This window comes from Chlorocebus sabaeus, chromosome 8 (assembly GCF_047675955.1).
Source record: "Chlorocebus sabaeus isolate Y175 chromosome 8, mChlSab1.0.hap1, whole genome shotgun sequence".
NCBI classification, from domain to species: domain Eukaryota; kingdom Metazoa; phylum Chordata; class Mammalia; order Primates; family Cercopithecidae; genus Chlorocebus; species Chlorocebus sabaeus.
In genome coordinates, this window is record NC_132911.1 from 54511617 (window position 1) to 54524201 (window position 12585).

The 12585-nt window shown below is 36.7% G+C and overlaps 1 protein-coding gene across 3 annotated transcripts in view; it reads left to right on the top strand.

Moving 5' to 3' along the window:
- The window catches only part of SNTG1 (syntrophin gamma 1), a 906932-nt gene that overhangs the window by 515899 nt on the left and 378448 nt on the right, over window positions 1–12585 (top strand). For all 3 annotated transcript variants that reach the window (XM_008000591.3, XM_073018076.1, XM_073018075.1), the window contains one exon: window positions 5002–5136. In XM_008000591.3, the coding sequence (XP_007998782.3) occupies window positions 5002–5136 (135 nt within the window). The remainder of the gene's footprint in view (window positions 1–5001; window positions 5137–12585) is intronic.

Sequence of the window (12585 nt, forward strand, 5' to 3'; positions counted from 1 at the left end):
TCCTTTCAGAATCCAAAAGCGAGCTCAAAGACTGTATTCTGTTCTCCAGACAACTATCTAATAATTTGTGAACATTTTACATAGTATTTACGTGAATGATAGCTTTGGCCACATAAAAATTAAATGAGAATATCCTCATAGTTTTGTTTTAGCTCCTCAAACTTTCCCTGGATGATCTTTGGCATCTCTTTGATGTGTACCAAAAGTATATTTCTGGGCTTTCAGGGAAAACACTTTTCTCATCCTGAAGTTCAAACAGAGCATTATTTGTGATTACCAGCTATTCCATTACACTTCTGGGAGAGGAATGTCCTGGAATATACTGTACTAAAAATCAGCAAATGTGTTCATTTATGATCACTTGGCTTTGATGTATTATTTCATATTGCCACTCCTCAGAGTGGCTTCGCCCCTCAGAAAGGCTCCATGTCGGCCCCTCTCCCATATCCCATTGTAAACATGAGTGACTTTGCGTAAAAACATAGGAAAATTATGTTCTATATTAGGGAAAGTACAATATGCTTGTGTTAAAAGATTTTTGTCCTCTAGATATATTCACTTAAAATTTTCTCTAGATTAGTCAGCCTGGTTTCATGAGCATGTGTGTGCTAGTGCCATGGATGAAGAAAAAGTGCTTTCCTTGCTCATGAAAAAGCTTCTGTTTTTCCTAAAAAGACATCATAACCTTTACAAAATAATTCTAAGCTAATATAAGAGTGTATATGATAGATGGCAAAAGAGTATGCATTAGCACACAAGAACAAAAGCAGTTTAGAGAAAGAGATATCTTTGGAGGCTGCAGTATATAAATATATTCCCATCAATATTACAGAGGATAAAGTAGCAGACTCCCAGCAATAGCCATGGAAATGTATATTCCAAGAGAAAGTCTGGTATTATTTGCCTGGGATAGCGTGCTCCTTAAATTTAAAGATAGATTTCACATAAAAGTGATGTAATATGATATTTGTCTTTCTGTGCCTGGCAGTTTTTACTTTGCAAAATGTCCTCCAGCCTTATCTATGTTGTTCCAAGTGACAGAATTTTATTCCTTTTTTATGGCTGAATAGTTCTCCACTGTGTATAAGTACCATATTTTCTTTATCCATTCATGTGTTGATGGGCATTTAGGTTGATTTCATATCTTAGCTGTTGAGAATAGTGCTACAATAAACATGGGAGTGCAGATGTCCCTTTGACATACTCATTTCATTTCCTTTGGATATATACCCAGTAATGGAATTGCTGGATCAGTTTTTAATTTTTAAAGGAATCTTCATACTGTTTTCTGTAAAGGATATGCTAATTTACATTTCTACTAACAGTGTATAAGAGCTTGCTTTTCTCCACATCTTCACCAGCATTTGCCAGTTTTTGTCTTTTTGTTACTCACCATTCTAACTTGGGTGAGGTGGTGTTACATTGTGGTTTTGAATTGCATTTTCCTGATAGTAAGTGATGTTGGAGTTGAGAGTAGAAGAGTGGTTACCATACACTGGGGCTCATGGAAGGGTCAGAGGTGGGGAGATGTTAGCCTACAGGTACAATATTACAGTTAGATGGGAGGAATAAGCTCTGTTACTCTATTGCCCAGTAGGATGATCACAGCTAACAATATTGTATATCACAAATAGCTGCAAGAGAGGGTTTTGAATGTTCTCACAACACATACATTATTAGTGTTTAAAGTGATGTATATGCTAATTATCATGATTTAATAACTACACAATATATACATGCATCAAAACCTCACATTGTTTGCCATTAATACATGCAATCACTATTTGCTAAATTTTAAATTTGAAATTAATTAACCAATTAACTCTGAGGATAAATATATATCCCCATATATATATTCCACTATGTTAAGAATGACTCAATAATTACTAAAAGAAAATGTCATTTCCCAGGGATGCCCTCTCTCACCACTCCTATTCAACATAGTGTTGGAAGTTCTGGCTAGGGCAATCAGGCAAGAGAAAGAAATCTAGGGGATTCAGTTAGGAAAAGAAGAAGTCAAATTGTCCCTGTTTGCAGACGACATGATTGTATATTTAGAAAACCCCATTGTCTCAGCCCAAAATCTCCTTAAGCTGATCAGCAACTTCAGCAAAGTCTCAGGATACAAAATTAATGTGCAAAAATCACAAGCATTCTTATACACCAGTGACAGTCAAACAGAGAGCCAAATCAGGAATGAACTTCCATTCACAATTGCTTCAAAGAGAATAAAATACCTAGGAATCCAACTTCCAAGGGATGTAAAGGACCTCTTCAAGGAGAACTACAAACCACTGCTCAGTGAAATCAAAGAGGACACAAACAAATGGAAGAACATACCATGCTCATGGATAGGAAGAATCAATATCGTGAAAATGGCCATACTGCCCAAGGTAATTTATAGATTCAATGCCATCCCCATCAAGTTACCAATGAGCTTCTTCACAGAATTGGAAAAAACTGCTTTAAAGTTCATATGGAACCAAAAAAGAGCCCGCATCTCCAAGACAATCCTAAGTCAAAAGAACAAAGCTGGAGGCATCACGCTACCTGACTTCAAACTATACTACAAGGCTACAGTAACCAAAACAGCATGGTACTGGTACCAAAACAGAGATATAGACCAATGGAACAGAACAGAGTCCTCAGAAATAATACCACACATCTACAGCCATCTGATCTTTGACAAACCTGAGAGAAACAAGAAATGGGGAAAGGATTCCCTATTTAATAAATGGTGCTGGGAAAATTGGCTAGCCATAAGTAGAAAGCTGAAACTGGATCCTTTCCTTACTCCTTATACGAAAATTAATTCAAGATGGATTAGAGACTTAAATGTTAGACCTAATACCATAAAAATCCTAGAGGAAAACCTAGGTAGTACCATTCAGGACATAGGCATGGGCAAAGACTTCATGTCTAAAACACCAAAAGCAACGGCAGCAAAAGCCAAAATTGACAAATGGGATCTCATCAAACTAAAGAGCTTCTGCACAGCAAAAGAAACTACCATCAGAGTGAGCAGGCAACCTACAGAATGGGAGAAAATTTTTGCAATCTACTCATCTGACAAAGGGCTAATATCCAGAATCTACAAAGAACTCAAACAAATTTACAAGAAAAAAACAAACAACCCCATCCAAAAGTGGGCAAAGGATATGAACAGACATTTCTCAAAAGAAGACATTCATACAGCCAACAGACACATGAAAAAATGCTCATCATCACTGGCCATCAGAGAAATGCAAATCAAAACCACAATGAGATACCATCTCACACCAGTTAGAATGGCGATCATTAAAAAGTCAGGAAACAACAGGTGCTGGAGAGGATGTGGAGAAATAGGAACACTTTTACACTGTTGGTGGGAGTGTAAACTAGTTCAACCATTATGGAAAACAGTATGGCGATTCCTCAAGGATCTAGAACTAGATGTACCATATGACCCAGCCATCCCATTACTGGGTATATACCCAAAGGATTATAAATTATGCTGCTATAAGGACACATGCACACGTATGTTTATTGCAGCACTATTCACAATAGCAAAGACTTGGAATCAACCCAAATGTCCATCAGTGACAGATTGGATTAAGAAAATGTGGCACATATACACCATGGAATACTATGCAGCCATAAAAAAGGATGAGTTTGTGTCCTTTGTAGGGACATGGATGCAGCTGGAAACCATCATTCTTAGCAAACTATCACAAGAACAGAAAACCAAACACCGCATGTTCTCACTCGTAGGTGGGAACTGAACAATGAGATCACTTGGACTCGGGAAGGGGAACATCACACACCGGGGCCTATCATGGGGAGGGGGGAGGGGGGAGGGATTGCATTGGGAGTTATACCTGATGTAAATGACGAGTTGATGGGTGCAGCACACCAACATGGCACAAGTATACATATGTAGCAAACCTGCACGTTGTTCACATGTACCCTACAACTTGAAGTTTAATAATAATAAAAAAAAAAAAAAAAAGAAAATGTCATTTCCAAAGTAGTCATTATTCCTATGGACTTTTTGGCGCAGAATAAGAGCTAAAGATTATATTCTGTCTCAAAGGAATTACCTTTTGTGTCTGTGACAAATGGGAATGTTAAGTGTATTTGCTAGGGACAATATTTATATTAATCCAGATTAATATATGTATTCTGGATAAGTGACAAGACTCATGGACTTATTTGGTGATTACTTAGGTAATAGCACAAGTTCAGAAATCTTTACAGTCCGTTTTCACAATTCCCCAAAGTATATAAAGCCAACATATTGGATTAGGCATCAAAAATCTTGGGTCTTAAACTAGGCTCTGTTTTTAATTAACTATGTTAATTTGGGTAGTTTGCTGCACCTTGTTACCTTTATTTCCTTCTAGGTATAAACTGTGTGTGCGTGTGCGTGTGTGTGTGTGTTTTCATGCATGTCTGCGCATGTGTGTATGCATGCATATGTTTGTTGGTGACTAGGAATGCTGAAATACTGGAGTTTACAGTAGGCTGGGGCAGTGGGAGAGGAAATGGAGAAATAGGAGTGTGATCCTTCTTTCTGAAGTGATGGAAATGTTCTAAAATTGATTACAGTGATGGTTGCACACCATTGATTATATTTAAAAAAATATGAATTGTACATTTTAAAGGGTTGAATTGTATGGAATTTGAATTATATCTCAATAAAGCTATTACCTTTTTATTTTTAGATTATAAGTATTACAAAACCTCTCATTATTTTAAAAATATAGTACATGTACCATAATCCTTACTCCCCACTCCTTTGTGTGAATTTTGTGACATCATTTTCATTATCCGAGAGTTTGCTTTACTTGAAATCATTCTCCTTTTCCCTTGCACCCATGCCAAGTATTCAATTTCAGGCTCATCAGAGTGTGTTTTCACCACTTCTTAAATGTTATTCACCATATTTTGCTGTAAATTGGCCACAAAATTACAACCTATAAACTAAGTATAATTTTTCCTCTTTTTTTTTTTAATCTGAAGACAAAGACAGGAATTTGTTTGCTGGAGGATGGTAACCAGGAGCCTTTCAAAGTCCGGCTGCACCTAGCCAAAGATATTTTGATGATCCAGGAACAGGATGTGATATGTGTGTCTGGTGAGCCTTTCTATTCTGGTGTAAGTAACTTTTTCTTCTGTTGAATTTTTTTGTGTTTGTTTTTTGTTCATAAAAATGTTTATTCAAAGACCATTTTAAATATGTTTTTCTTTCAGTCTAGTCAATGGTTCTGCGTGTAATTTTTGCTTACATCATTAAGTAAGTAGTGGCCCTGTATGAGAACCTTGCCTAGGGTCCATGAACACGCCTTTTGGGCCCATCTCCAGCCTGTTGTCTATGACTCCTAGCTGTCATCATACGATGAGAGTGACACTGGATTTTCTGATCATTCTACCTTTTCACATAGAGAATTAATTGAGAACTGCACATGGTGGTGTCCTCTGCTCTGGTCTTACGTTTCATGAACTTGGACTATTGAGAGTGGTGCCAGGGTGGGGCCCATCCTTCAGCATCCCTGAAGCAGGAGACATTAGGCAGCGGTCACTGAACTCAGCGTGAGTGATGTTCCCCCGGGATAGTGTCTGAATGATTCTGTGGACCTCCCTAATAGAATTATGCGCAAGTGTTGTAGCAAATTCTGTTCTTCAATGCTCCAACTCATTGGCACATCACACTGCTCCTAATCTAGCTTCAGAAAGAGCCATAAATTACAGTGCAAAACTGATTGCTGTACTTACTCATGTCGAGGCAGCATAGCTGTGGAAGACATCCTTAGATGAGATTAGATTTTATTCCACTAAAAGACATTGTCATAAAACAAGTTCTGGAGTTTATCATTCATTGTATAATAATACCATTAAAGACATCTTTTTTAACAATGTTGCCATATGTGATCTCAGAAGAAAATTATAGACAGTAGCATGTAGTCTCCTCCCTGCTTTTCCCAAACATCTGCAGCTATTTAGCATGAAGATTTAATTTGTACCTTATTAATAGACTTACCTTGGAGTTTTTAGTAGGTGGCAAGTAATGCTGAACTTGAGTTCTCACATCACTTCTTACTAATACCCTATGGGAGTAACTCAAGGCCCTAAATCAATAGGCCTTTGCCAACTAAACATAATAGACATTTTACAGACTGTTAACTATTCTTTTGTCACAGACCATTTAAATCATTCTGAGTCATGGGCCTGGATGTCAAGGCTGATTAAACTGTTCCCATGAGGTTGTCCTTTCTTCCCTTTGGTTAATAACAGAGAAGTGGCATGAGTCATACAACTCTCTAGAATAAATATATCACACTGCTCCCCAGATCAAAAAATAAAATCAGTAAAATTTACTACTTCAATACTGAAATAATATTATTGATTTTAAGTTTCACAGTCAATAATAACTGATACACATAGACCTACTTTCTCCTTAAAAGATAATTGTACATATAAGTAAAGCTCAGAGTGCTAGGAATAATGAAGGAGGAATTAAGGAGAAACATCTTATGACATTGTCAACAAATTCAAAAAAGCATTTGAAAATTCAACACCCATTTTTACAAAACACTTTAAGCAAGATATGAGTAGACAAGATTTTTCTTAATCTGACAACTGTCATCTAATTAAAGCCTCTCTCTAATATGTTAGTTAACATTGAACATTCTCTCTGAGATTGAAAGCAAGTCAAGGATAATACCTTGCTCACTAATCAATGTTGTTCTCCATGCTCCTACAGCAAGTCACAAATTATATATAAAGAACAAAAATTATAGAGGAAGAGGCAAAATGGCTTTTCTTGTAGATTTCATGATGGTATGCATAGAAAACCTTAAGAATTCTACAAAAGATAGAATAACACAAAAATTTAGCAAGGATGCTGGGAATAAGGACAATAGCCCAAGTTGATTGTGTTTCTAAAACTACCTACAAGCAACTAGAAATGAAATAAAAATGCAATCCACAATACGTCAGAAAGACAATATACTTAGGAACAAATTTAACAAAAGATGTATATGATCTCTGTCCTGAAAACTATAAAAACTATGTTGAAGGAAATTTTAAAAAATAAACAAATAATGGAGAAATATGACATGATCGTAACTCGAAAGCTAAGTGTTGATAAGCTGTCACATCTTTCCAGATACCCTAAACCAGTCAAAATCCCAAAATATTTTTGCAGATATGTACAAGTTGATTCCAAAATTCACATGGAAATATAAAGGACTTACAATAACCAGAACAATCTTGAATAAAAAGAGCAAAGTTGGAGGGTTTATTCTAACTGATTTCAGAGCTTGCTGTAAGATTCTAATAATAAATACAATGTAATGTTGTAATAAATTCAAGTATATCAGTCAATGGAACATTATGAAGAGCCCAAAATAGACCCACTCTTATATGGTCACTTAAGTTTTGTTTTTCTTTTCTTTTTTTAACTGTGGTAAAATATACATAATATAAAATGCACCATCTTAACTGTTTTTAAGTATAAAGTTCAGTAGCATTTCGTGCATTCACTTTGTTGTGTAACTACCACCACTATTCATTGCCGGAATTTTCATCATGCCATACTGAAACTCTGTATGCACTGAACTGTACTCCTCCTCTTAACCCCTTGTTAACCACTGTCCTCCTTTTTGCCTCTACATTTGACTATTCTGGGTAAATCTTGTAAGTGGAATCATACAATATCTGACCCTTTGTGGATGGCTTATTTCAATTATCATAATGTCTTCAAGGTTCATCCATGTTGAAGGATATATCAGAATTTCATTCTTTTCAAAGGCTGAATAACATTCCATTGTGTATTTATACCACCTTTTGTTTATCTACTCACTCGGCAGTGAACATTGAGTGTGTTTCCACCTTGGCTTTTTGGAAAAATGCCTCTAAGAACATGGGTGTACAAATATGCTTGAATCACCACTTTCAATTATTTGGTGTATATACCCAGAAGTGAAATGGCTGGATAAATACTAATTCTTTGTTCAACTTCTTAAGAAACTGTCATACTCTTCTCCACAGTAGTTGTACCATTTTCCATTTCAACAAGCAAAATACAAGAGTTCCGATTTCTCCACATCCATGTCAACCCTGTTGTTTTCAGTGTTTTTTATAATAGCTATCCAAATAAGGGTGAGGCTGAATCTCACTGTGGTTTCCATTTGCATTCTCCTATCAATTAATAATGTAGAGCATTATTTTATGTGCTTATTGTCTACTTGTGCATCTTCTTTGGATAAATGTCTATTCATATCCTTTGTTTTTGAATGGGATTGTTTGGTTTTTGGAGCTGAGTTGCAGGAATTCTTAATGTATTTTAGATACTAGTCCCTTTTCAGGTATGTGATTAGCAATATTTTCTCCCAAATTGTAGGTTGCCTTTTTACTCTATTAATAGTATTTTGATGCACAAAATTTTTAATTTTAATAAAGTCTGTGTCAATTTTTTCTTCTATTGGTTGTACCTTTTGTACCATCTCCAGGAAATAATTGCCAAATTCAGTGTCATGAATCTTTTCCCCGTATATTTTCTTCTAAGAGTTTACAATTTTTGCTCTTACTTGTAGGTTTGGTTATATTTTAAGTTAATTTCTGTTATGTACATGGCATTAGTTAAAGTTCCAACTTCATTCTTTAGCATTTGGATATCCAGTCCAAAATAAATTTCCATATACACAAGGGGGTTTTTATGGCCTCTCTATTCTAGTTTATTAGTCTATATATTTGTCTTTACGCCCGTAACACACAGATGTGCCTTTTGTTTATTTGTTCATTTTTACTGTAGCTTTATAGCAAATTTTGAAATCAGCTAATTTGGGTTCCTTAAGATCTCAAATACATTTTAGAATGAATTTTTCTATTTCTTGAAAAAATACCATTGCAGTTTTTATAAGGATCATGTTGAATCTGTAGATCACTTTTAGTAGTATGGACATCTTAATAATAGTAAACTTTCTGATAGATGAACATAGCATCTTTCCATTTATTTATGTATACTTTACATCGTTTTAGCAATGCTTTGTTGTTTTCAGTGTACAAGTCTTTCAACTCCTTGCTTGAGTTAAACCCTTAGTATTTGATAATTTTTGATAGTATTGTTAAAAAATTATTTTCTTAATTTATTTTTGGATTATTTATTGTTAGTGCATAGAAATGTAATGGATTTTTAAATTTTGATTTTGTATTCTGCCACTTTGCTGAATTTATTAGTTCTAATAGTTTATTGTGGAATGTTTATGGTTTTCTACGTATAAGATTACATCATCTGTGATCAGAGATAATTTTACTTATTCCTTTCAAATTTGGATGACTATTATTTCTTTTTCCTGCCTTATTACTCTGGTTAAAATTTCCAATACTATGCTGAATAGAAGTGGTAAAAGCAGACTTTTTTTCTTATTCCAGACCTTAAAGGAAAACTTCATTTTTGAGTATTTTTGAGTACGGGTTTTTCATATACTGCCTTTGTTATGATGAGGTAGTTTTCTTCTATTCCTACTTGGCTGTGTTGAGGCAGTGTTGAATTTTATATCAAAAGGTCTTGAAATTTGTCAAATGTTTTTTTCTGAATCAATTGAGGTGATCAAGTTAAATTTTTTTTTCTGCTGCTCTATAAATTGTTTTTCTTACTCGAAAGTACTTCCTGGGACCTCTGTCCCAGGAAGGAATTCTAACTTCTAGGTCTGCATCTGAGGAAAGCCAATCTACAACAGAGAAAGTAGTGCACTGTACTTTCAGAGAGCCAGATTTTCTCTGGGAAAACTCCCTTTTTCTGTTTTTTAAAGCCTCCCACTGGTAAAGGCCCGCAGACACCTTTGTATTAAAAGATACCCTCTTTAAACTTGACCCTTCACAGTGCACTGTTTGTGTTGTATTGCCACAATACATAGTCCATGTGCTCTCTGGACAGGGATCACCCCACTTACCAGCTAATTACGAGATGCATTTGAGACAGTAAGAGATTAGGCCAGAGATAATCATCCAACTTTGGAGAGCAGGAAGTCTTATCTGAGTATTACAACAAATAGAGTGTTAACTCTCAGTCTGTGTAAGTGAGTGGAAAGGTTAGGAGAATGTTCTAAGGAAAGGCAAATGTCAGTCTGAGGAACCCTAGGCAAGGAGCTTTTTTGTTATCTGGAAGCAATGCTCTGAAGGTCTGGGTGGAAAATAGGACAGTCAGGGGCAAGGGGCTGAGAAGAAGATTGCTATCAGGTAGTTTACTCATGAGGGGGAAAAATGAAGCTCCACTTTGCTGAAAAATCCTGAGAATTATAGAATGTTTTAGGTTTTTCTCCAACTCCACAATAGGGAGGAAGTTGTTTATATTTTCAGGTCTATCACATTAGCTGAAAGCTGCTTCTAGGATTGTCTTTGACTGACACTTTTGACCTGCCTTGCTCAGGCTGAAAGAAAATGTTACAGTTTAGTCAGGCTCTTCTTACCCACTGCACAGAAAAAAAGCCAATACAATGAGACAGCCAGTACTGCGTTAGAGGAAGAGTTTAATACTTACAAGACAGTGAAGCAAAGAGAACAGGAGATATTTCTCAAATCTCTCTGCCTGGGGATTTGAAGACTAGGGTTTTAAGGATAGTTTGGTGGGCAGGCAGCTAGGCAATGGGTCCTACTGACTGGTTGGATCAGGGTCTAAATCACAGTGCTGCCAAAACTGTCTTCAGGCATTTAGTTAGCTCCTGGGTGGAGTCACTTGTCTGGGTGGCATTAGCTGGTATACTAGAATGCAAAGTCTGAAAAATATCTCAAAGACTAGGCTGAGGTTTCACAATAGCAATGTTACCTAGAGGGGCAACTGGGGAAGTTACAAATCTTCGGACACCTGGCTATGTGAATCCTGAGCAGTAAACAATTATAAAAAGCAAGCTAGGAAACAATGCCTAGGTGCTGTTTATGCCTATATCTTAGCAGAATTCAGGTCCCTAGCATAATTATAATTTTGTGGCCTTTCATTAGTTTTACAAAGACAGTTTCAGTCCCCAAATAGGGAAAAGGTTAACTTTGGGAAGGGATTATCATCATCCTTGATTTAAACTATAAATTAATTTTTTCCATTAAATTATAAAGTAAATCTCTCCCATAGTTATTTTGGCTTAGGCAGAGAAATAAGCAAAGGCTTGTGCAGTTAGAAGCACTAGGGAGTCAGTTATGCTAGATTTCTGTCGTTGTTAAAATTGTGCAAAAGTGGTTCCAAAAGCCCTTGTGGACTGGGACTCAAGGGTGGCAGTGGGAGAAGGTCTGGGATAGGGAGTTAGTGGTAAGCTTGACAATTTCTCTATATCTGTACCAGAGGCAGGAGAGGGTTTCATCAGCCCCAACATTAACCTACTGTCCATGGAGGATAAACAGTGATTCCACTGTTTATCCCTCAGAGTGAGCCCAGGCAAAAAGCTCACTCTGAGGGAGGGGGCATAGAATTGAGCATTTGGAGAAGCTCTAGTCAGGCAAAATGTTGGTATCTGAAAATCAAGGATTGGCAGATGGGCCAAAACCCAGGCATCATGCCAAGTGACCCTCTTAGCTCTCCTTGCTCTGAATTCCTGGACATACTGTAGGGCATAGCTCAGTTACAGAAACCAGAATTGAGAATTCATGCTAAGTATGTAAGGGCAGCCTCTGTGAGAGGGCAGGGTATAGGATTTGGATAGTGAAGGGACCCCTGGGAAAAGGCTTTCCTTCACAAACCTCTAGAATTAGGAGAGGAAACTATGGGAACAGGTAATAATCCCAGAGTCAGCACCAGAAAACCACAGGCTGATGAACCTGTAGCTGAGCTCCAGGGCTTTATCAGGGTGAGTTTCTAATGAAGGTGACTTAACAGTAACCCCCATCAAGTGGGGCTTAAACCTGCTCATCACTCCCTGATTAGTGGGTCTGGGAGTTTGTAATAGAAGTCAGGTAGCTCCTGAGAGGTTTGAGGAGGTGGCGCAGAGAAAAAACACTCTGACATATTTAGCACATCTGACTCTAATTCTAGTTATGCCGAAAGTCCTATAAAATGTTGATCATTTAGAAACGTGTGTCAACATTTTCACCTACAAGAGACAGCTAGAGAGTTCAAACTGAAATATCCATGCATTTACTGTGACTTCTATCAGAAAAATACTGCTTTCCCCCAGTGCCTTTTATTAGCTACTTTTGAAGAACATTCTGTAATTTATTCAGAGATTATACGGTTGAAGTTTTAGCATTGAGTTCATATCAGATAAAACCTGTTTCATCTGTGATAATTTAAAAATAGTATCAAAACGTAGGCAGCAATTATTCCAGATCTTTAGATGCAGATAGTAGAGTGACTGCTGATAGAATGATGCATGGCAGTTGTCAGATAGATGTGTTAAAGCTTCAGTTAACATACAAGAAAGCGATCATCTCCCCCTGGTGCTCCGGGGGAACTGAAATCTGACATTCAGTTCCTGTCATCCTTCTGAACGGTTTACCACTCTAAGTCAGAGATATCTGTGGCTGTTCTCATGATAGTATACCCTTCAATGTACCCTGAAGGAAAATTAAATTTAGCCTGTGCCAGTTTTAAATATTGATGAAATATTTTTAAAAGGC